The sequence below is a fragment of the Labeo rohita genome, chromosome 11, assembly GCF_022985175.1.
Source record: "Labeo rohita strain BAU-BD-2019 chromosome 11, IGBB_LRoh.1.0, whole genome shotgun sequence".
Classification (NCBI taxonomy): domain Eukaryota; kingdom Metazoa; phylum Chordata; class Actinopteri; order Cypriniformes; family Cyprinidae; genus Labeo; species Labeo rohita.
The window spans coordinates 15853760-15879607 of record NC_066879.1 but is presented as its reverse complement, the minus strand read 5'-3'; the positions used below and the strand labels follow the sequence as shown (position 1 = coordinate 15879607).

Genomic DNA, 25848 nt, shown 5'->3' with positions numbered 1-25848 from the left:
AAGTCAAAGGCTACCATGAACTGTTTGTATGGGGGGGGGGGTATTTTAATTAAATATCATAATATTAAATATTGTTAAAAAAAACATATATTATATAATGTATATAATACATAGTATTTTATATTATGTAATAAAAATATACTGTTTTTGTCTTCTAAAAAATGTTACATAAAATAAATATAAAATATAATAAAAATATTCTAATTCCAAAAGACATTGTTTACCTTGATTTTTTTTTTTTATTATACTGTTTATGTATTTATTTATTTAATAACTATTAGTGCTTTAAAACGATTAATCGATTAATCACATTCAAAATAAAAAAAGTTTGTTTACATAATATATGTGTGTATACTGTGTATAATTATTATACCTATATATATATATATAGGCTTATAAAATATAATTAAAAATATTCTGTTCGCAACTTATATTGTTTATCTTGATTTTTGCAATATTTCATCCCAAGCTCGCTTGTCAATACTCTTGTACAGTGTGCTGGTATTATTATAGCCTCAGACGTATCAGAACAGCCAAAACCATCTGTCTAATACATGTTTACATGGACCAACAGTTTAAAAAGTACACGGATGAAATAAAAACCAGTGAACTGCCCCTGAATTCTTGTAATAACCAAACCGCCGCTTTAGCTGCTGTCATTCTGTCTTATTAGGTATTATTTAGTCTTTCCTGACTCCTGTCTCCATGGTAAACAAGTGCACTAAAAATAATACTACAGTTCTAAAACTGTCGGTTGTGTTGAAAGTAAGGTCACAACTAATTGACAATCGCATTTTGTGTAAAAATGAATGTATAGCTGTTCGCTCCTAGATGTGCATTGTTTTATAAATGCAGTAATTGATATTTTACGATAAGGTTTTGTAGTGGGTTGGGGAGAGCTGACATGCAAGTTTTATTCAAGACATGTTTCCTAATTCTTCTCCATAAACTCAAAATTTTGGATTTTCTTTCGAGCTGGAACTCGGTCTCCTTCTGTGTCAATTTCCCCTTGCTTTTGTCTTTACTTCCTTCTTCCCTCATTACGTGCAGGCTTTCATCTCATCAGCGTTTCTCTCTTTCTTTTTCTCACTTCAGAACCCTGACATTGTGCTGGTCCACTACCTGAACGTGCCCGCCATAGAGGATTGTGGGAAACCGTGCGGGCCCATCCTGTGCTCCATCAACACGGATAAGAAAGAGTGGGCCAAATGGACCAAGGAAGAACTCATCGGGCAGCTCAAACCCATGTGTGAGTGTGGAACTACATTTCTACACTGTGTATTAGTGTGATATGCCTGATATAGACAAAAATATTCAGTTGGTTCAAGTTCAGCAAGTTTAGTTTAGAGTGGAGACCATTATTTATTCATACATTTGCTATATATTCATGGTCATTTCAGAGAAGCTTCATCTGTATCTACAGTGGCCCCAAAAAGTATTTGGACAGTTAATTACACTTGAAATATGAAAATATGAAACTGAATGTTATTGCATTAGAAAAACATGGCATTTGCTTTCTTATTTTGTGTTTGTTGCAGTGTTTTTGACATAGAAATTACATTTTATTTATTGCTGTAATAATTCCATTAATTCCATAATTTCATAGCGATCATTAAATTTATAATTAGCTCTGATTATGCATTTTGTTTAATCTACATATGCATAATACTTTTTTTTTACACTTTCAAATAATTTCACCAGATTATATCTTAATTGGGCATAAATATTATAATATTTTATATTAGAATTAGAATTTATAATATTTTTTATATTAAATTTCAATTATAGTTAATTAATATTATAATTAATAATATTTATGCTAAAATAAAATTGTATAAAATATAGTTTTAAAAAATTATACGTATTAAAATATTTAAATATGATATTTATCTGACAGTATTTATATTATAATTATAATTAGTATTTGTAATTATTATTAATATTTTATATTATAATTAATCATTATAATTAATAATAAATGTAATAAAATGCAATAAAATATTTCAAAAATGTCATTTAATAAACAAAATAAATATAAAATATAATACAAATATTCTAATTGCAAAAGACATTGTTTACCTTGATTTTTTTTAAAATAATAATACTGTTTATGTATTTATTTATTTAATAACTAGTGCTTTTAAACAATTAATCGATTAATCACATTCAAAATAAAAGGTTTTTTGTTTACATAATATATGTGTATATAAATATACTGTGTATATTTATTATGTATATATAAATACACACACATTAGTATATACTTAAAAAATATTTACATGTATATATTTAGATTCATATAATTGATATTATGTATAAATAGTTTTAATATATAAATAAATATTAATATATTTTTATTTTATATATAAATTTTCTTAAATATATGCATGCATGTACATGCACATATATTATGTAAACAAAAGCTTTTATTTTGGATGCGATTAATCGTTTGACAGCACTTTCGCACTTTTTTTTACATAATATATGTGTATACTATGTATATTTATAATGTATATATAAATGCACACACATACTGTATATATTTTCAAAATATTTGTGTGTATTTACATGCATATGTTTATATTAATATAATTGATATTATGTATAAATAGTTTTAATATGTAAACATAACATATTTTTCTTAAAAACATACATGCAAAATAATAATAATCATAATAATAATTAATAAAAAATGACAAAAACACAAAAAACTAAATCTAAAACTAAAACTGAAAAATAAAATAAAAATAATTTAAAAAATTAATTAAATTAAATAAAAAATTGGATAAAGATTTTTAATATAAACATATTTTCCTTAAATATATACATGCATGTGTGTGTATTTATATATACATAATAAATATACACTGGGCACACACATATATTATGTAAACAAAACTTTTATTTATATAGCTATATATTCATGGTTACTTCAGAGAAGATTAATCTGTATCTACAGTGGCCAAAAAAGTGCACTTAAATCACATTTAAAAATGTAATTGCATTAGATAATACAATATAAAAACGTGCCATTGGCTTTCATATTTTGTATCTATTGCATTGACATTTAGACATGCAGGTGCATGTTAGTAAAATATCCCCATTCTCTGGCGCTTTTAACTGTACAAAAGCAGCTGACCGCATTTTACACTGTCAGTGTTCACACATTGACACTCTCTGTACATTCACAGCAGTTATTTTTCTTGTAATATAAGAGTGACTTTTAAATCTGAACACACATCAATGAGTCATTAACTTCATGATGTGGTAGTGCAGCGCTGAAAGGGCAGGAGAACGCTTCTCACATCATCATCATCTCTTTGAATGACCTTCCACGAGTCAAACTCGGTGACGGTGCAGGACTGCCACCTTCTGCTGGCAGGAGCAAATCGCAGATGATTTTTTTAGCTGGAGTCAAATCTTGGAGGTGGCTGACTGCTCTTACCAGTCATGTATTTTGAATGACACAGGCTGTTCAGATAAAATGTGGTCCTGATGTGGCCCATATATGTACTGGGGGATGAAAGGAGCATTCTGGTTAGATGTGTGTAGTTCAGGTAAAACTAAAAATCCTAAAATATCAGCCAAAGAATAGCAATACCATTGCTATGTTGCAGAAAGGACTGATAAAGAGCCTGTATATTGTACTTTTGGAGCATAGGTGTGCCCTAGCACCCTGTTTGTTTGTTTTTTTCTAGTTATATGCATGCTTTTGTTTCACTTTTGCATATTGCATAAAGAAAATAATATTCTTATGTAAATTAAGCTAATTTTATATTTACTGTTCTGAATATTTTGCATTTAAGTGTAATTCCAATTATTCTCAACAGAGTTATTATAATTAACTAACACTAAAACCATTAAAACATGTTTTAGTACAAAATAAGTGTTAAAATAAAATAAAATAAAATAAAATTTATTCGGATAGCTTCCAAAGCTCCATAAATTTACATATAAAAAATACATATAAACTATGTAGATATACTTAAAAGTAATAATAATAATAATCAGAATGATAATTAATAAAAAATGACAAAAACACACAACAAAAAAATACAAAATCTTTAACTAATATTAAAGGTAAAACTGAAAAATAAAATAAAATGAAATAAAATAACACATTCATTTTATGGATAGCTACCAAAGCTGCATAAATTTTCATTTACATTTAGTTTAACTTGATTATTACTAAAATAACAGAAACTATAGCTGAAATAAAAATACATATAAACTATGTAGACATACCTAAAAGTAATAATAATTATAATAATCATAATTAATAAAAAATAAATTACAAAAACACACAACAAAAAATACTAAACCTTTAACAAAAAATTAAAAATAAAATAAAATAAAATAAAAAATGTTGGATAGTCAATTCAAAAAAAAAAACAATTGTGTGTTGGTGTGAGTGTGTGTATATATATATATATATATACACACACACACACACACACACACACACACACACAAACACATACATACATACATACAAACACACATATGAATGTGCATGATGAATATCTAAGCAACTGTGTAATGCAACTCGCTCAGACAAACTGATTTGTATTGACTAAAATCATGAAGTTCTTCTCTGAGTGTCTCTAATTGGATTGTGTCAGATGACTGTGATGTTTATTTCTGGACTGAAAGATGAAAAATGATGCTCTCAGTAGATGAAGTGCACAGTTGCATGCAGTGTTTTCTGTCAACATAAGAAGCAGCAAACAAGATGGCTTTAGTCACTGTCACTCCGCTCAAATAGATCTGTGATGCTTTCATCTCATTAAACCGGCCTCATTACTAAAACATCCTGCACATGAAACAGCAGAGAGAGAGAGTAAAAAGGTATTTGACTGGTAAAGGCTCCTTACATACATTATTAGTTGTAGTACCTCAGTAAGTCCAACAGATGTCAGTGTTGCGCTGTTTTACTTCATCGGGCTACATTATAACATTGTTTTGGGGTTGAGTGATCTGAAACAGCACCTGTTTATCTGAGTTACAGGAAGTAAAGCAGGTTTTTGTGGCTCTGTGGAAATGTTAAGAGTTGGATACACATTTTATGCTCTATGGGCAGCATCTGTGACGTTTAGTTGATTACCAGAGAACATCATTTCGAAGGGGAAAAAAAGCTACAGAAAAAGTGTACAGTAATGCACTTGCAGTGAAAGTCTGTGGGCTACGGCACTGCATAAATGCTTAAAATACGCTGTTCAAAGTTATATGGAGGCTTACATGAAATGTACACAAACAGATTTTCACAGAATTCAAGTTCTATACGTCTTCAACCTACGGAAAAGTTGTGTAACTTTTTTTTTTTTTTTTACCATTTAATGCTTTAACACTCAATTTAATGCATGTTTACAGTACATACAATGTTTAAATCCTGTAGTTAAGCTCAAAAAATGCAAGCAAGTTGGTAAATTTCATTTGTGCCTGGTTATATTTAAATTTCCAAATTAAAATTTCCAAATTATTATTATAGTCTGTAAACCTGATAACTTTATATATATATATATATATATATTTATATATATATATGTATGTATAATCAAGTTTGGGATCAGTAAGATATTTTAATTTTAAAAATACAGAAAAAACACTAATATTGCTATATATTATTGCAATTTAAAATTGTGGTTTTCTGTTTTAATATACTTTCAAATATAATTTATTCTTGTGATGCAAAGTTGAATTTTCAACATCATTACTCCAGTCTTCATTGTCACATAATTCTTTAGAATATGCAAATATGCTGATTTATTATCAGTGTTGGATAATTAAAAAAAGTTGTGTTGCTTAAATTTGTACATTTTTTTTTTTTTTTTTTTTTGGAAACTCTGATATTTTTTCAGGATTCTTTGATTAATAAAAAAAATATATATATATATTCAATTTTTAACTTTTTATTTTTTTTTTTATCAATTTAATGTATCCTTGCTGAATAAAAGTATAAATTTATTTAAAAGAAAGTAAGAAAGTAAAAACATATTGTGTATATTGTTACCAAAAATATTTTAAATAAATGCAGTCCTTTTTAATGTTTTCTTTTTTAAAAGTATACATGTTCCAAAAAATTTAATTTATTCCTGTGATAATAAATCAGCTATTAGAATTTTCAAAGATCATTACACTGAAGTCTTCAGTGTCACATTTATTTGATTAAAAATATGAAAAAATGCTGATTTATTTATCAATGTTGGAAAAGTTGTGTTTTCTATTTTTTTTTTTATTTATTTATTTATTGATTGGAAACTGTGATATTTTTTCCAGGATTCTTTGATTAATAATAAAAAAAAATGTAAATAAATAAATGTTTAACTTTTTAAAGTTATTTTTTTTAATCAGTTTGCTGAATAAGAGTATTCATTTATTTCAAAGAAAGTAAGAAAGAAAGAAAAAATCTATTGTGTATATTGTTACAAAAATTCTATTTTAAATAAATTGCTTTTTAAAAGTTTTATTTATTTCAAAGAAAGTGAAAAAAAGTCTATCACATGTTCCAAAAAAATATTAAGCAGCACAACTGTTTACAACATTGATAATAAATCAGCATATTAGAATGATTTCTGAAGGATCATGTGACACTGAAGACTGGAGTTATGATGCTGAAAATGCTAAAAATCCAGCTTTGCATCATAGAAATCAATTATATTTTAAAGTATATTAAAATAGAAAACCACTATTTTTAAATTTTACTTTTTTTTCCCTGTATTTTGAATCAAATAAATGCAGCCTTAATGAGCAGAAAAGATATCTTTCTGCTTTTAAAGCTTCTAGAATGTTTTGTGAGCCTGCATTACTGCGAAAACAAAAAAAAAAAAAAGTGAAAAAAAAAAAAAAGGAAAAAGATCCTTCTTTCTCGTGTACAGAAAACAACATTGTCAAAATGATCTCCATTCACATGGATCCACAAAAACAACTAAAAATGCTGTATTGCATGCCAGGCTAGTAGTTGACAATGTCATTTTATAAAGAAACATTACGCGAATACTTAATGCACATGAGCATGAATATATAGTTTACAGAAAGACAATAACTATTGTTTGAAATCTATCTTCAAAAGGCCCCCAAAATGCTCTGGCTGTGTAAATGAACACTTAAAATGCATAAAAGTGTTTGGTTTTTAGTTGAAAGCGGTGTTGTATAAATGCCTCCCTTAGAAATGTGACAAAATTACATGAGTGGTAATCAAAAGCATGTCACAGATGCTTCAACCCGGAACATTCTCCAAAAGCATTTGATGGTTTTGGTCCATAATGAGTGACAGCCGTGTAGACAGCGGTGGCGCAGTTAGGCCGTCTCTCCCCTGCAGTGTCAGTAGGGGGGCGCTGGCGAGGTGCCGGTCTGTGTGGCTGTCTGGCTGACGTCTGTGTCTCCTCCTCTCTCCCGGCAGTTCATGGCATCAAGTGGACTTGCAGCAACGGGAATAGCAGCACTGGCTTCTCAGCAGAGCAGCTCGTGCAGCAAATTCTGGACAGCCACCAGACCAAACCACCTCCCCGGACTCACAACTGCCTCTGCACGGGAAACCTGGGTAAGGGAACGGGCCTGAAATGATATCTCTGTATTATCTCCATTGCTTCTCGCACTTTATACCCTTGTAAAGGTGTCTCAACAATCTTTAGCAGTGCACATAAGTCAGTTTTCCATACGAACTCTTCCAATACCAAATAACACTATATTCTTACTGTATGACTATTGATTCATTATATTCTTCTTGTGTAAGGGTTTTATTTAGAGCCAATAATCCACATATCTAACAGTGATTTCACTGTTAGGTAGTATAAAATATAGTATATTTTTATACAAATGTGACCCTGGACCACAAAACCAGTCTTAAGGGTCATTTTTTTGAAACTGAGATTTGTACTGAATCTGAAAGTGCAAAAAAAATCAAAATCACTTTTAAATATGTCCAAATGAAGTTCTTAGCAATGCATATTACTAATCAAAAATTAAGTTTTTGTATATTTATGGTAGTAAATTTACAAAATATCTTCATGGAACATGATCTGATCTTAAATGATTTTTTACATAAAAGAACCATACAATGTATTTTTGGCTATTGCTACAAATATACCCATGCTACTTAAGACTTTGTGGTCCAGGGTCACAAATATAAATCTGGCTATATATTATTTAAGTTGGATTTAAATGTTTACATAAAAGACTCATGAGAGCCTTTTTCATCATCTTTTCAGATTATGGCCAGTAGATGGTAGTATTGAATCAAGTAAAAATGATAGAGTTGAGTACAAACCTTTCTCCAACACAAATTACTGTCAGACATTGATTAATGCGTTTACATCAAACAAAACAGATTATGAAACCAATGCATTAATTTTCTCTAAAATCATACTGATACTGTTGAGTCAAGTGAAAATAAATTTTTACATATTGCAAATATTTTCAGATGGTTTATAAGAGAAAATGATATGAAATCACTCATGATCTTGCAAATATTTTATCTGAATGTCATTTTTAATTATTGCCTTTTTGTATTTTGTAATATTTTTATCATGCATTATCAACGCATTCTCACTCCCAACTCATCACGTATGTGACCCTGGACCACAAAACCAGTCTTAAGTTGCTGGGGTATATTTGTAGCAATAGCCAGAAATACACTGTATGGGTCGAAATTATAGATTTTTCTTTTATGTCAAAAATCATTAGGATATTAAGTAAAGATCGTGTTCCATGAAAATATTTAGCAAAATTCCTACTGTAAATATATCAAAACGTAATTTTTGATTAGTAATATGCATTATTAGGAACTTCATTTGGACAACTTTAAAGGCGATTTTCTTAATATTTCGATTTTTTTGCACCCTCAGATTCCATATATTCAAATAGTTGTTTCTCAGTCACATATTGTCCTATCCTAAAAAATATCAATGGAAAGCTTATTTATTCAGCTTTCAGATGATGTATAAATCTCAATGTCGAAAAATTGACCCTTATGACTGATTTTGTTGTCCAGGGTCACATATTGACGCTTGGTCAGGACCCTTTGGCATCGGTTTTTGTGCAGGGTCCTCCATTGATTTCAGTTGTTTGCCTTATTTTAATGGTTTGCATGCATTTGTAAAAAATATAAATAATTTTATATGAATTTATACTTTCATTGGAGCACCTAAACCCACCCTTATCCTAAACTTACCCATTTCTGAACAATATAAAACATGTAACAGGCAAATAAAAGTACAGTCACAGGTATTTATTGCAGAAACTGACCATAAACAAGCAGAATAAAAACATTACAAACAAGTCATGTTGCATTCAGAGTGTTCTGAAGCCATACAATATCTTTAATATTTAAGCACAAACAGACTGAGCTTTACGGCAGACGAAGACGGATTCTTCTCACAAATCAAACATGACAAATGGCATGTTTAGGGGCGGGGTTGGGTTATGTGCTCGTAAATGTGTAAATAATGAAATGTAAATAAAACTTGTGACTGTTGTCACTGTTTCCAATGTTTACACTGGAAAATCACACCCCAGCATATATGCAATAATGGCAATATTACCCAATATATAATTTAATCATGACGATAAAATGTCCAGTGCCTTTTGCCTCAGCTTTATGACACCAAGGGTTTCTTATTTAAAGCAATGAAGGAACCTGCATGTCGAAAAAGTGACACTAAAGGGGTACCCTGTGCATCAAAAAGTGATGCCAAAGGGTCCTGACCAAGCGTCAATATGTGACGAGTTGGGAGAGAGAACATGTTGGCATTATACTTGTTCTAATTTGATTACATAATTACAAGAAATCAGAGGGACAGCTTTTCTCATGAATCGCAAACTAATAAAATATATCAAAATGCATGGTTTAGCTTTATGTGTGAAGTAATTCATTAATATTAACATAACTTAAAATGTGTCTGCCCTGTCTCTGTAGGTGCTGGAAGCAGCCTGCATCACAAATGCAACAGTGCCAAACACCGTATCATCTCCCCGAAAGTAGACCCACGCACCGGTGGTGCCTACAGCAGCACCCACTCTGAGGTTCAAAACAACGACGTGTCAGAAGGAAAAACGGAGCACAGCCACGGTGGGGGCAAAAATGGCAGGGCAGGGAACGAAGGTGCCGGCGGAACGGGTGGCCGAGAGAAAAGGAACGGCAAGGTGCACAAGCCAGCACTGCTCCACCAGAACAGCATGGAGGTGTCCTCATCCAACCAGGTGGAAGTGCCGGATACCACCCAGAGCTCACCCGTCTCCATTAGCAGTGGGCTAAACTCTGACCCCGATATGGCCGACAGTCCCGTGGTGACAGGAATGGGCCACGTAGCTTCGGTAATGAGCAGCCTGTCTCAATCTGCCACTGTATTCATGTCAGAGGTGTCTGGAGACCCTGTCTATAGCATGTCCCCCACTGTAGACCCCAATGCTCACCTGTTGGGTCCTGATACAGCCTCAAGCAGTCTGGTATTAGCAGTGACAGCCGACAGTCACAAATTTGCCTTTGCTGGAGCAGTTGGAGTGGGGTTAGCGGATGGGGGATCCACCGACGGACTTGCTATGCTGTCATCGGCAGGCGTATCTGAAGAACTGGTGCTGTCTAGTAACCTGGAATCTGGAAGTATCAAGCTGCCAGAGACCAATATGAATTTCGACCCTGACTGCTTCCTCAACAACCCCAAGCAAGGTCAAACCTATGGTGGAAATGGAATGAAAACTGAGGAGAGCAACGGGAGTAGCTGCAGTAACGGAGGGCTGCGATGTTCCCCACCACTCAACGACAACGGTTATGGCTTCAACACCGCTCTAGTGAAGAACATCAAAACGGAGGACACGTCATTTGAGCAGCAGTTGGCGAAAGAGGGTGGCTATCAGGTTGGAGAAGTGGTGAGTGGTGCCGTCGGTATCTCTGGTTCCTCAAACGGCGGTTCTGGCCAGAACTCCCTGGCTCTGACTCCTACTGGTTCACTCCTGCCATCTGGAGGTGGACTTAGTCCCAGCACTACTCTTGAGCAGATGGATTTCAGTGCAATTGATGCCAAGCAAGACTATCCAACCAGTGTTATGTCAGCGGCAGGCTACGCCCAATCTATCTCCAGCTCTCACCTGGCCCACCAGAGTCACTCCCCCAGTTTCTTCCTGCAAGGTTCGCCACAGTCCCAAAACCAGACACACCCAAACAACTCCAGTTCGACCCAGAACTCTCACGACTCCAATGCCTACTCAACGGGAACCAACGGGCATCTCCACCACCATCACCATACCCACCCCAGCCAGCACACTGCCTCGAACTGCAACGGCGGCTCTCCAACCGAACGGAATGGACAGGCTGGTTCACTCCAGCTTCTGCAGTACCAGAATCGCTTTCCAACCCCAGGTCAGGAACATGAAGAAGTAGGTGGTTTGGAACAGCCAATCGGAGCAGAGCAAGGAGACGGAGGTGTTCAAGAAAAGGACTCGGATGGTCTGATGAAACCAGGGGACCACTTGCAGCCTGGTGAAGGAGGAGAAACCGAAGGCGTAGGTGGCGAAGAGCACTACCTCCAGAACCCAACAGAAGGTGGTGGAGTCGGGCCAGGATCTGGAGGAACAAGCGCGAGGGCTGAAAGTGGAACAATGTGCAATGACACCGAGGGAAATGGAACCACCAACAGCCCCCATCAACAGCTCCAGCCACTCCTGCAAGGAGCCGGTTTGGTGCAGGGGCTTTTTAGCACCGTAGGCACCCACCAGAGCCTGGCCAATAGTGGAACCAACGGAGGAGGCTCCATGGAGATCAACCTCGATCATTTTGATGTTTCCTTTGGGAATCAATTCTCAGATCTCATCAATGACTTCATTTCGGTGGAGGGTGGAAGTGGTACGGCTGTAGTGGCAGGCAGCAATGCTCTCTACAGCCATCAGCTGATGACCCATTCGGGAACAGAGGGGCAGGTCTCCTCTGGAACCGCTGCGCAGCAAGGTGCCGATGAAGTAGCACATGGGGCAAGGGGGTACAATTCTGCGGACCTCTGCTTGCAGCCCTGTTGCAGCCCACAGTCCACGCAGGCTGGGGCGGTGGCGGGCGAGGCTGGGCAGCTGGCATACATGCAGGTGGCCGAGGCCGTGTCGGCAGCTGTGGCGCATGGAAACATGGGAATGTTACAGGCTACTGGAAGGCTGTTTGTGGTGACGGACTATTCTCCAGAGTGGTCTTATCCTGAGGTGAGTTTGAGACACTTGTGTAGAATTTAAAGGAAACCCTGGGTATTGCTTAATCTAAGGAAAGGACATGATGTGATGTGTGGCCAAGTATGATGACCCATACTTGGAATTTGTAATTTGCATTTCACCCATCCAAGTGCACACATGTAACAGTGAGAAGTGAACATAGAAACACACTGTGAACACACACCTGGAGCAGTGGGCAGCCAATGCTGCGGTGCCCGGAGAGCAGTTGGTGTTTCAGTGCCTTGCTCAAGGGTCTCACCTCAGTCGTGGTATTGAGGGGGGGAAGAGAGCGCTGGACATTCACTTCCCCCCACCTACAATCCCTGCCAGACCTGAGACTCGAACCTGCAACCTTTGGGTTACAGGTCCGACTCTCTAACCATTAGGCCACAACTGCACCAAAACAACGTAAATTATGTCTTTTACAGAAGTATGTAGTAGAAAATCCCATTAAAGATTTTTTTAAAATCCACATTGCTTTATACATATTTTGGACTATGGGGAGCGCTATTATTTCGAAGATGTCAGATGGCTGCACTCCGTGAGCTACTGGTGCAACCTATTGCTATTTTTGCTGCAACACAACTCTGAATACACAACTTGGAAAATAAAATACTGATACAATGCCACAGCTACTGAAAGAGCTTACAGGTGGTGATATAAGCGTAGGCTTAAACCAAATGCCGTACCATCAATTTTTTTCTCCAAGGAGTCTAAAACCCCTGGATATTGAATGAAATCTGCACTGAGAAAGTCCTTCAGTGGCTACGGCGTTATGACAAGCGTCAGCATGTTTACATCATGCCAGGATGGCATCTAGCATTTCTTGTCTCTACCATTTGTAAGGTCTTTGAGCAGTTCTGGTCTACTAAAAGCCTAAAAGGTATCAGGGCTGAAGTGGAGAGAACAAAGACGTGGGTCTTTAGGAAGTTTTATTCATCCACAGGCATTTTCTCATTCTTTCCCCCTCTTCTTATTGCTAGGAAAGCAGTTAAGACTGAAATTGCTTCTCTTGTTGCTCTTCAACTGAAAATTACAATCAAAAGCCACACAATGTGGCATCATATCAGTATTTTATATTGTGTTGCAATTTTATAATGGCGTCCCCCATCGTCCAAAATTGTATAAAATGATGATTTTTAAAATAACGTAAATCTTTAATGGGTTTTCTGCTGGATATTTTAATGTATTTGCTATCCAGGATCAGGTAACCCATCTTACTTTTGTACCAGTTTTTCAAAGCAAAATTGGATTGGATCACCCTGATCCAGATACACACTTTTTCAGATTTCCAAATTTGGATTACTAGTGCTCTACAGAGCCCCTAAAGGGATATGGTGATGGAAAATCTTACTGCAACGTTTTGAACACAAACTGAGAATTTAATCCAGATTAAAACCAAGATTGGATTTTGTGATCTAATCTAAATTCAGAATACTTTTTTCTTTTGAACAGCCTATTTTCAAGATTTGATCCAAGCCGATGGACAAAATCCAATCCAATTACTTTTGAACAACTGGCCACAGATTTCATTAAAAAAAACCTGTATGTCAACTGCTATAGTTGTGTGCTAGAATAGCCACCAGGGGGCAGCAGAGGTGAAAGCAAATGTGCAGGTCTAAATATAATCTGCTTTTTTTTTTTTTTTTTTTTTTTTTTTTTTTTTGCATTTTCAAACAAATTTAAAGGGAAAATCTACAGAATTTTGTGGAATGGCTTTAAACATAGTAAAATGATTAATACTGTCTTATTAGCAGCTAATATTAAAGTAGATCATTTACTCACCCTCAAGTTGGTCCAAACCTGTATCAGGTTTGTACACAAAAGAAGATATTTTGAAGAATGCTGGTAACCAAACAGTTGATGGTCCCCAGTGACTTCTGTAGTATGCTCAAATGAAAGCATACAATTCACACAGGAATTGGCCACAAGCTGTTAAATGCAGGAATAGATTTGAGTCTTGTGAGGTCTGAATGCAAATCTCAAGGTCTTCTCTACAACAAGTGACGTATGTATTTGTCCCAGAAGCCCCTGGGCCACATGAGACACATGCTCAGCCTGTCATTAACATGCCCATTGGCAAGGAAGCAGTCGGACAAATATAGACAGAGGGATATTAGACCTCTCCACAACAACTGTTCAGCTCTCACAAACCCTGTTTTTTTTTTTTTTTCTTGACATTTTCCTTGTAGGAAAAAGATATCATCAGACATGCACATCAGTTCAGTGTTTCTCATAGTGCATTGACATTTAAAATAATTGCATATTTAGTAAGAAAAAAAAAACATTGTAAAATCCAACAGTAAGTGTAACCAACCAGTTGTAACACTTCATTTATTTATTCGCTCATTTATGTATAATATTGGTATATATTTCTCAGGGTGGTGTGAAGGTGCTGATCACCGGTCCATGGCAGGAGGCCAGCAGTGAATATACCTGTCTGTTTGATCAGATAACAGTTCCAGCTTCCCTCATCCAGCCCGGGGTGCTACGCTGTTACTGCCCAGGTATTTCATAAGTCACAAACTGTACATACAGATATTTAAAACTGTCCTTTTAAAGGGAAAGAGTGATGCAGCTACATTTCAGTATATCAAATCATCAAATAAAGTTAAATGACAAAAAAGGGGCCCTTAGGTCAGTCAGTAAGCCAAACCAACATCTTATTTAAGGGTCTTTTAAAGAATTAACAAACAGTATTTTGAAGTTCATGTGTTAAGTCTCCATACTGTAGTCCATGAATATATCATGTGGTCTTTGTGAACAAACAAAGGACTGTTCTTTAACAGCTGTCAAAGAGAACTCATTAAAATTCCACTGTTATGTAACTAAATAAATAAATAAAAACAAAAATACTCTGAGCCATCAAAAGGTTTTGCATACATGTGGACTTCAAACTGTAAGCTGTTTCTTTGCATATAATTTCTCTTCTTTTTTTTTTCCAAAGCTCATGACACAGGCCTGGTGACCCTGCAAGTGGCAGCCAGCAGTCAAATCATCTCCAACTCAGTGGTGTTTGAATATAAAGCCCGTGCCCTGCCTGCCCTGCCCTCTTCTCAACACGACTGGCTCTCACTGGACGGTACGTTTGACATTTATCTTGTGTTACATCATACAGAATGTGTTTGCACAGTTATGTTTTTTTTTTTTTTGTTTGTCATCATTTTGCACTGTAAAGAAACTTTGGAGGTTTAATTTGAATTTGTGCTTTTCATGCATTTTGAATGCTAAATATTTTATTTTTAAAAGCAAAATTGAATTGGATCACCCTGATCCAGATACACACTTTTTTTTAGATTTTCAAATTTGGATGACTAGTGCTCTACAGAGCCCCTAAAGGGATATGGTGATGGAAAATCTTACTGAAACGTTTTGAACAACACAAACTGAGAATTTAATCCAGATTAAAACCAAGATTGGATTTTGTGATCTGATCCAAATTCAGAATACCTTTTTTCTTTTGAACAACTCATTTTCAAGATTTGATCCAATCCGATGGACAAAATCTTATCCAATTTCTTTTGAACAACTGGCCCCAGGGTTTCATTTTAAAAAAGTGCATCTCAACTGCTATAGCTGTGTGCTAGAATAGCCACACGGTATGTGTTTGCACAGTTGTGTTTTTTTTTTTTTTTTTTTTTTTTTTGTCGTCATTTTGCACTGTAAAGAAACTTTGGAAGTTTAATCTGAATTTGTGCTTTTCATACATTTTGAATACTACATTTTTTATTTGTGTATTGCCAAATGTTGTTTGTCTGAAACTGCTCTGAATGGCTGATGGCAGACATTTCTTCAAGCTTTGTTTCTTAAGAATTAAATGACTGGCAGGTGAATAATCGAAGACTTGGTTGCTGTTAAACTGTTGGATGTTATAATTGCATGCATTTTAAACAAGGTGGCCAGGTATTGTTTGTCGAGTCTGAAAGTAAAATAAAAACAACTTGCAGAGACTTTTTTTGGCCTGAATAAGTAAGTTGGTAAGTTGGTGTTTCAAAGATGAATGCTGTACAGTGGAGAATCCTTGTACCCTGTGTAACCAGGTTATGTTTGTATAAAAGAACGGCTGATGAAAGTCTTGTCTGTTTTCGCACTCATGGTGTGTGTTTTTGTGTTTCATCTTTTTATGAAATATATACTAGTCAGGTTATAAGGACTATGTGGACTTGCTCTGTAGTAAAATCATGGTTTGTTGTTGATTTTCTGAGGGCGAATCTCACAAAGAAGTATCCAGGTCATATTTACCCTAGTGGAAAAAAATATATACTAAAATGTATTTGAAGTATATTTATTTTCTTCTAAGTATACTACAAATTAGGGCTGTCAAATGATTAATCGTGATTAATCGCATACAAAATAAAGGCAAACTTTTATTTTGTATGCGATTAATCGCGATTAACCGTTTGACAGCCCTACTGCAAATAAATTTACATATTTATGTACTTAATAAAAGTACCTTGCATTTGTACTTTTAGTATGGGTATACTTTTGGTATGCTTAAAGTCTGCTAAATTGGAACAACTAATTTTATGCTTAATGCAATTTAATTGTGCGGAAGAAGTGCTGAAGTACAACTAAAGATATACTTAAATATATTTGATTGTGCTAAAGTGGAACTATTGCAAGTATACCTTAGATACACTTTAAATATCTTGCATTTAAAGACCGATAGTATTCAAAGATCATAAAATCCTCATCAATAGTGACATTAAAACACATTTTAGGCTTAATATTAAAAAAATGAGCATTGTGCACATGTAGTACTCCAAATAAAGTTTAATTATATTTTTTATATCAGGACGTCTCAAGTGATATGTTAGTAAATATGTAATAGATTTAGACTATACTTAATGTTAGTATTTTTTTTTAAATATATTACTTTTTACTAGGGTAGTAATAATTAAATATATATATATATATATTTAATAGTAAATCACTTTGCTTTATATTTTGTGTGCTTTTAAACTGCAATAAATAAATAAATGTCCCAACAGGAAATGTATATATTTTCCATAACAATGACAATTAAGCACATCCCCCATGTCCTCAACTTTAATGTGAAAAAACGTTATTACCATTTTCATAGAGTGATTGTAATTACCATTATTCTCAAAGACAGTTCTCATCAAATTATCATTACTGTAATGAGTAATTAAAATCAGCCCAGTCTGGACACAATAGTTTTACAATTTACATTTAAAATTTTGCATAAAGTTTTATGTTTATCATAATTTACATTTTAAGGAATGTGCTTATTTATCTAAATAGTCTAAACAGATATTATAGGTTCTAAAAATAGACGTATTTTTTCACATTTCTTTATGTGAGATTCAGCCCTGCATCAACACTTTAGACTCTGGTTGTTATGCATATTACAGTTACAGATGTTAACTGAACAGTGAGAATGGAAAAAAGCTGAAAAAGAGTGATGTGAGGTTATGAGATCTCATTCGTCTAATCGAGATTCAGTTGTCCCAGCATGCTGTCTGCGTGCATCCAGCGCGTTATGTGCGTGGCGCTGAACGACACACCGCCTGGCCTGATTTGTCATAATGCAGAGAGGAGAAAAACAGTTTATCTGCAGCATTGCAGGTACTGAACCACAGGACAGAGGCTGAGAGGGGCAGGAGCAGTAAACCTGCCTCCTGTTGACACAGATTTGTCGCAAAATACCCGTGTGAGCGACCATCATATTGTTCCAAGCGGTTATATGAGTGATCACAGCGGCTCCATTGTGTTTCGCTGCCACTCCCAAAAGAAAAACACATCCACGTCCAACCACCACACGACTTCAGATTCGCGCCAAAACGCTCGGTTTTAGTCAAAAGCGAGTTGAAAACATCAAAAGCGAAACGCTGAGACTCCATGTGCTGTCGTAAATCGCTATAAAACAGAAGAACGTTTGAAAAACACACATAAACAAAATACGCAAAAACCGATTCCGCGTTCCGAGACGTGCGGCTAGTCCGCGCAGCGCATTCGCAAAATAAAAGATACGGCAAAACGTAGATTTGTTTTTACCTAATCGACCGTTTTCCGTTGGAAAAGGAGGACTGTGATGCCTGCGAGTGTTTGGAGAGCCAGCCGGTGGCGCACGACTGCGCGTAAAGCGGTGCGTAAAGCGCGTACCTGCGGCGGATGAAACCCCGCGTCTCCATGATTGAGCGGAGAAGATAAAGCATCGGCAGCAGGGATGGGGAGGGAACAGGAGGAGGTGTAGAGGAGGGGGACGAGGGGTCTTTATCTCTCTCCCTACACACTCCGCACTTACACTTTGTTCTATTGTTGTTGGCTCCGCTGCCAAGCGGCTCCTGCGGTTAGTTTGACGCTGGATGGAGAGCATGTGTGAGTGACAGACAACACGCTGGCTGATTCGGGTTAGTATGCGTGATTTTTTGTTTTCGTTCTGATATGAACTTGATCCACATGCACAGGCTATTTAAAGATGAATATTGGTTGTAGTTGTGCTCCAGGTGTCTGTTCTGTGCTCTGTTCTTTCCCTTGTTTGTGATGTTTCCTAACAGCAGCGAGAGCATTTTTTATGCTGGTGTGGAAATTATTGTGACTAGTATGTAGACTCTGAGGTGCAGCATGGAAGTTTCTTAGAATGAACGGTTGTGGAATTATCAGGTCAGGTTGTACGCGAAGGCTTGCAAACTTTTACCAACCGGTGTTCTCAGAGACCTCCAGATCTCCTATGTAAAGCATGTGGTTACAATGAGTCAGTCAGGTGTAGTGCGTCTGTCTTCAGCACCACAGGCAGTGGACAGCGACAGTGATGCTGAGAGGATCAGACTGTTGCCCTTCTTGTGTTAAGCGCTCCAGAGGGAGAGGACGAATATACTGTGTCATGAAGTTGACCCTTTTTTCAGAATTATACATTGTGATAGTGAGATGCCGTGTTGTTTTGCTAGCAGACCTATTTGAATTGTTTTACCAACCTGTTGACAACTTAAGGCTTTTGCCATTACTCTTTTCATTTAGTCTTTTCCTTGTTTTTTATTATTTTTAAGTACAACACTTGTTCTAGTTTCTAATCTGTGTTAAATTAAAACTGAAATCGCATTACAAAAGTCAAGAGGATTTCAACCCAAACTGAGTAACTTCTGTATTCTCATTACGCTGGCCTGCCTACATGCCCTTACAAGGAAACTTGTAACTAGGTCACTATAATCAACCCTAAATCTGAAGTTCAAAGTTGCTTGTTCTGCTTTGATGAGATTTCCTCTGGAATTCTAGGAATTGCGGTCAGGGCTTGAGTCCGCTAATGGAGCGCCCACACAGATGTGTCTCGTCCGTGCTGTTTTTGCTCTCAGTTGAGATTAAACTGTTTTTTGTTTGTTTGTCTGCTCTCCATGCAGAATGAACTAAATTAGATAATCTGAGCAAAGACCGGACCATGTTGCACTCGCTTGTAGTTTCATGTGTAATTAGAGTACACAACTCTCTGTGGAGATTCTGTGTTTTCATTTTGCACTGTTTGTTTTTTTAAAGGGTCATTCAAAGATGCTTTTTTTCTCTCCTTTTTCAGTCAGTTTTATTGTCAGTAATATCTTTTAAACTGTGCAAAACAGCCTTTGTTTGGATATACTGACCACAGTATTTACAGTTTTTTAAGTAAAACACTTTGAAGCCTATTGTTGCAAACATATATGCATAAAATCTCGAAAAAGTCAAAAATAAATAATGGAAAGCGTGCTTTTGTTTCCAGCAGACCAAGTCTGAGCTGGAAGCTTTTGTTTGTCTGTTTGAGTCAAAGTTCTGGTCTGAGGCTGAGAATTTGAGTTGCTAATATGATGTGGTTTCTTGAACTGTTTTTAAGCAGAAGAGATGTTTCCGGTTAGACAAGGAGAGTTAATACAAATAATCAGTGTTGGGATTATGACTGACAGAGCAATAATGGCATTATTATCATGGCAGCCTCGCCTCTTTCCAATTGTCTCCAAAACAAGCACCTGTTCCAGGGTCATGATCTAGCAGATCTACCAATGTCCACAGCTTTAGGAGCTGTTATCCCAGCTTTGAGTCCATGTTGAGCTAAATCCCCTTAAGACAAAATCATTGCACGTTATCAGCTAAATCCTGTCGAAAGGGACATTTGTGTGATTTAGTTTTTTCCATTTCTGTTCGATGCATTTATAGTGATGGGCTTAAACAGGATATTAGTCTGTTATAGATTTAAAGCAAATCCTGTAGAAATGCCCAGCAGAGCATGAGCTCTTTTAAACCCTAAAAATAAAAATGAAAAAGTCAATATGCCTTCTGAGCCCAGATGTAGCAAATATTGGATATGCTCAGGGGAAAAATTATATAGCAATCGTCTAGTATTCAATAAGTAATTAAAACCATTGTAAATGCATCCTATTTTCCCTGCACATTATTGCATTAGACTTTGTGTTTAGATTATTTCTGACATACATATTTAAGATGCATTTATTTACTGTTTAATTGGTTTAATTGATAGCTGATCCACAGACAGTACTTTAAAAATGTTTTGGATTGCTTTACACTCTCAGCTCGCAATATGGCTAGCAATTTTACACCTTTACCTAATATGCAAAACAACACTGTCAGCAAGTGCAGTTTAATGTGCAATAATCATTCCTTGCCATATGGATGCATTGTCAAATGCTTGTTTAATTTCTGACGACTGTAAAGCCCGTAGTCTCTTTATTACCAATCTCAGGCACAATAAACCGCAACAGATCTTCAACAAGTGAGTGATTTTGAGCCCCTGTTGCGCTTGTAGCTGTAAAGTGGTGCAGAAGCCCCCACTCTCAAGAGCATGATGCAACTGTGATGAAATAGAGAAACCGGCTTGGGCTCTCTGCATTAGGATATTACCATGAGATACTCAAACATCCAGCGAATAGAGAGTTTAGTCCTCTCATTCAAGGCTTGTGCTCAACCACATGAGGTCCGCTTGACCAGGAGAGCTACCCAGGCCAAAAGGAGCAGCACCAAGGCTGATGTAACATCTCCTGAAAGACGGTAACACACATTGGCACAGTCTGGTTAGTGCTGTTGGGGTTTTTTGGACACCTTTGGGCTAGTTTATGCATGTGCGTCGTCATTGGTCTGTTATTGAAGGTTGTTGTTGTGTGCTTGGGAAAAGTGTGATTTATGCATGTTAAAAGAAAATGTCATTTTTTTATACTTATAAAAGAAGGCCTCATATGTATGTGCAGATTTGTAAAGAATTCTACTCTTTTTAAAAGTTCAAATTAACTATTGGAACTGACAAGGCTGTGAGATGCTTGATTTTTGCATGTGTTTTTGTTGACATATCTTAAGAGCTGATTTCTCTGTAGGAATTCAATAAATTGGGCCAGTTTTTGACATTGAAATAACTGTGAAAAAGTGGTCCAATTACCTTGAATTCACCTTACGTATTCACCTGAATACAGCGGATGCAAATAACCTTGCCTCATCCGTTTCCTCTAAACATATTCTCCGTTAATAAACACGAGTTAGGTCTGTCTGTTTTGAAACGCTGCCCCTCAACAGTTTCAGGTTTGACACAAAGCTCTCAAGCGTTCTGTTGTCTGGCTGGACTGCTGGCGTCTGATTGGTCGTCTCCAGGCTGCTGGAGGTGTAGTAGAGCGTTGATTATGTCACAGCCCCGTTGTAGAGCAATTTGGTCCCTCCTCCCCTTTCCCCTCCCCCCCAGCCTACATGAGAGTACGTGTGCCGCATTCTGAGTGGAGGGAGCGAGAGAGAGAGAGAAAGACAGCCAGCCAGCAGCAGGTGGAAATGACATCATCTGCACTGCACCAACACTGCAGTAGTGTTTGAACAAAGCTGCACTGGAGCTCCGTTCGGAGCGGCTCTTTTTGTCCGCAAGGGTGGATATTTGTGGTGGAAAAACACAGGATCCAATGCCTACGTCTAGCTCCATTCATTAGAATTAGAGTCACTTTCATTCACCGCGTGTGAAACAGAACTGGTGTGGTTATATGCAGGGAATTAGTCTTGATGTTAGCTGTTAATGTAACAAAACAACTCGCAAGTCGCTGGAAACCTTTTTTTTTTTCATTTTTTACTTTATTCTTTTTTTTTTTTTTTTGAGTGGACAAAGGATATGCAAGATACTATTTGATATGAACAGATCTAAATGGGTCAATGAAAAATAATGATGAATGTCTGCGATGTCGAAGAGTAGAAATGTCTTAGAAATGTAATCTCTAATTTAAATTGATTTTGTGCATTTAAAAAATAAAAAACACTTTTTTTCCCAAAATCAAATATATTTGTGTAAATCTCAAAAATATTTATATTATAATATATATTAAATAATAATAACTATTATTAATAATCAATGTTTAATAACATTTTTATATTTAATAATTATTATTTTTAATTTTATTAATATTTTTTTATTATATTTAATAATTATTTATATATTTTTTTAAAGTGTGTGTGTGTGTATATATATATATATATATATATATATTTTTTTTTTTTTTTTTTTTTTTTTCAAAAAGAGATCTGTTTTGAAAAATGTAACAGATCTGGACAATACCTAAGCATCATATAATTGACCCAAATAGAGTATTGAAGTGAAATTTATAATTTTACTTCTGTAACGTGACATATATTCTGAGTTAAGATATTCATCAAGAAAAATATTGGATGCAAGTTAAATTTTTTGTATCCATACCAGTGACTCCATCTTATAAAACTGGAGTTAAAATGCCTACTCGCTGCCATTGTGAATGCCCCTATAAATGGTCTTGGTGATGTCAGCTAACAAAGAAATTGGTTCGGATAAAATGCTAATTTTTTTCCTTTGGAATAACATGCACTGATGAATCATGTACGATAACATCGGGAACATGTTTTAAGTAAACAGAGTTTGATTTCATGTTGATTTGAAAGCCGTTTAATATGTATGCATAACAATCTAAATTCTTCTTATTTTTATGCAGATAACCAGTTCAGAATGTCCATCCTGGAACGCCTAGAGCAGATGGAGCGAAGGATGGCAGAGATGGCCGGTCAGCAGCAGCAGCAACAGAGCAGTGGAGGACCATCTGAGAGCGGAGGAACCGGAACAGGAGGAGGAGAAGGAGGAAGAAGCAATTCCGAACAGGCACAGGTATCATTCTGAGCTACACTGTCTTGCTTCAAACAAATGGATATATCAATTGATATATTAATTGACTTGCTTCTTAATTCTTTGTTGAAGTTCTCACCAGGTCAGGGTCAGAGCCAGGGTCAAGGTCCGGCTGGCAACTCCTTTGAAAGCCGTGTGGTGGTAGTTTGCGAAAAGATGATGAACCGCGCCTGCTGGGCCAAGTCCAAGCACCTGATCCACTCCAAGACGTTCCGGGGCATGACTCTTCTTCATCTGGCAGCCGCCCAGGGCTACACCACCCTTATCCAAACACTTATCAAGTGGCGGTGAGTATACCGATCGCATACCTGCACTAAATGCCTGTTTATAGTGCATATACATCATTCACCTGTTCTGTATTGTTCTCTGTGCTGTTTGTTTTTTACAGCACTAAGCATGCAGACAGTATTGACCTGGAACTTGAGGTTGATCCTCTAAATGTGGATCATTTCTCTTGCACACCACTGGTGAGTATTGGCACTTGGACTGGATACCTCAATCAAAATACTTTGTAGTTTCACAATGTCATTTGGATGAGTTAGAAATGGGAAGAGTGTGGCATACAAATTAAATGCAACTCAATTTTATTCTCTTCAGATGTGGGCTTGCGCTTTGGGTCATATGGAAGCAGCAGTGGTTCTGTATAAATGGGATCGGCGAGCTTTGGCCATCCCAGATTCTTTGGGGCGCTTACCGCTGGCCATTGCCCGTTCCCGTGGCCACACCAAGCTGGCCGAGTGTCTGGAAAGCCTTCAAAGGGAGGAGCAGCAGTCAGGAGCACTGACTTCAACTCCCAGCATGACTTTTTCACCATCTACTGAGGCCTCAGCCGCAGAGGGATGGATGAATGTTTGGGGTACAGAGACATCTTCAGTTGGGCTGAAAGAAAGCAACTTGACTAGTTCTGCTTCCAGCTCCAGCTCAGGTGAGAACTGCAATCTTTCATTCTGTTTGAAGTGCCAGTATTGAGTTCCACAGAGTTAAGAATAACCTAGTAAAACATAGAAAGACCTTGCATGATCAGATTAGTACTTTGTAAGGAGATGGATCAGGTTGTGTACAATTTGGTCAAATATTGTTCCAAGACACTTGCTTCGTACTTCTGCAGACTTGAGGAGACCCAGGTCAGAACCATCCAGCTTCTACAGCAGCGTTAGTCACGGGGACGCCCCGTTGAGCAAGAAACACAAACCCAACCCCGAGACCCTTCAAACTCGGCCCAGCAAACCCTGCTCTGCTCCTGTCGGACTAGAAGAACAGGCCCACAAGCCTAAAACGTGCCCTTCCAAACCGAGGGAAGGTACTGGGGAGAAAGAGCAGGGAGATGGTGAGCAGTCTCAGACTAAGCTGGGCTCAAATTGTGGAGGTGGATGCTGGGGCTCCAGACAGGCTGCAGGACGCAGAGTGCCAACTGCAGGACTTGGCAAGGAAAGGCTCGCGAACAGACTGAGATTAAGAGAGATTGCTAGTGCGGGAACAATCTCTGATCTGCGGACAACCCAAGAGGATCTGGAGAACACAGGAGACTTGCAGGTGAGGCGTAGAAAGGTACTTTGACATGAGTAGGCTGCCGAAAATGTAGTACTGTAAGATAAAAGTAAAGTCTGTCAGATGTTCTGTCTGGTGATTTTTGGCGCTCATAAACATGTAGTTACTGGTGCAATTCTGAAAGTACCCAACTGTTTGTTTCAGAACATGAACATGATGACTTTAGCAGAGGAAGTCATTGAGGCAACATCTGATCGCATCAAGAGGGAAAACTTTGTTGCATCAGACACTACACTAGATGGTGTTGGAGTCAGCAACACCATGAGCTGGTTGGCCAGTTACCTTGGAGATGCGGAAAGGTGATTCATCGTAAAGTTGATCTGTTCTCAAGAATCCTAGTTCCAATCTCTTTGGGTTCCTGTATGTGATTGTTTTCCCAATTGTTCCCAGGTTCCTGTTTAACAAGCCCCTAACTTCCTCTCCTGGCCTGGGCCCAGTCCACGGTGGAGGACAGCCGGAACTCGACGGTCCTCTTGGGAAGCTCGGCCTCCAGACCCCCGCTGAATGGACCGCACTCCTCAATGCCTCCCACAACAAGGAGGAGCGCGACCTGACCCAGTTGGCCCTGTCTGATCCTGAACAGAGAGAACTTTACGAGGCAGCCCGCCAGGTCCAGAACACCTTCCGCAAATACAAGGTAGGGCAGGGCTTCACCCAGGTGACAGGGTCACCCATGCAGGTTATCGGTGGTGTGTTGCCAGTGTTCGTGATGGTTCGGTTTCAAAGGTCTTGATGTATTGTGTTGTGTTGTATGGTGTTACCAAACTTAAGGTATATGAATCTGGATCTTTGCAGTCCTGTGTCGTGAAAGGTGGTATGATTGTTGTGGTGTGCGCTCAAAAGGCAGAGATAGGGTCACTGTTGTTGACAAGCATGGGGAAATTTGCTTGAGCTTAGCATGGCCTTGCTATAAGGAATGATTGCATTGTTCCCTCTATCTATCTGTCTGTCTTAACGGGATGCGCGGATATCCCTGAGTCCACACCACATTGGTTGTTCAG

The 25848-nt window shown here is 37.0% G+C and overlaps 1 protein-coding gene across 10 annotated transcripts in view; it reads left to right on the top strand.

Moving 5' to 3' along the window:
- camta1b (calmodulin binding transcription activator 1b) overlaps nucleotides 1-25848 on the top strand; it is a 381970-nt gene that overhangs the window by 347241 nt on the left and 8881 nt on the right. For 9 of the 10 annotated variants that reach the window (XM_051122195.1, XM_051122194.1, XM_051122188.1 and 6 more), the window contains 12 exons: nucleotides 1096-1249; nucleotides 7400-7540; nucleotides 9914-12180; nucleotides 14567-14693; nucleotides 15134-15268; nucleotides 23112-23281; nucleotides 23372-23586; nucleotides 23688-23766; nucleotides 23897-24224; nucleotides 24408-24832; nucleotides 24992-25146; nucleotides 25238-25484. In XM_051122195.1, the coding sequence (XP_050978152.1) occupies nucleotides 1096-1249; nucleotides 7400-7540; nucleotides 9914-12180; nucleotides 14567-14693; nucleotides 15134-15268; nucleotides 23112-23281; nucleotides 23372-23586; nucleotides 23688-23766; nucleotides 23897-24224; nucleotides 24408-24832; nucleotides 24992-25146; nucleotides 25238-25484 (4443 nt within the window). The remainder of the gene's footprint in view (nucleotides 1-1095; nucleotides 1250-7399; nucleotides 7541-9913; nucleotides 12181-14566; nucleotides 14694-15133; nucleotides 15269-23111; nucleotides 23282-23371; nucleotides 23587-23687; nucleotides 23767-23896; nucleotides 24225-24407; nucleotides 24833-24991; nucleotides 25147-25237; nucleotides 25485-25848) is intronic. The other variant, XM_051122192.1, reaches the window with a different exon arrangement.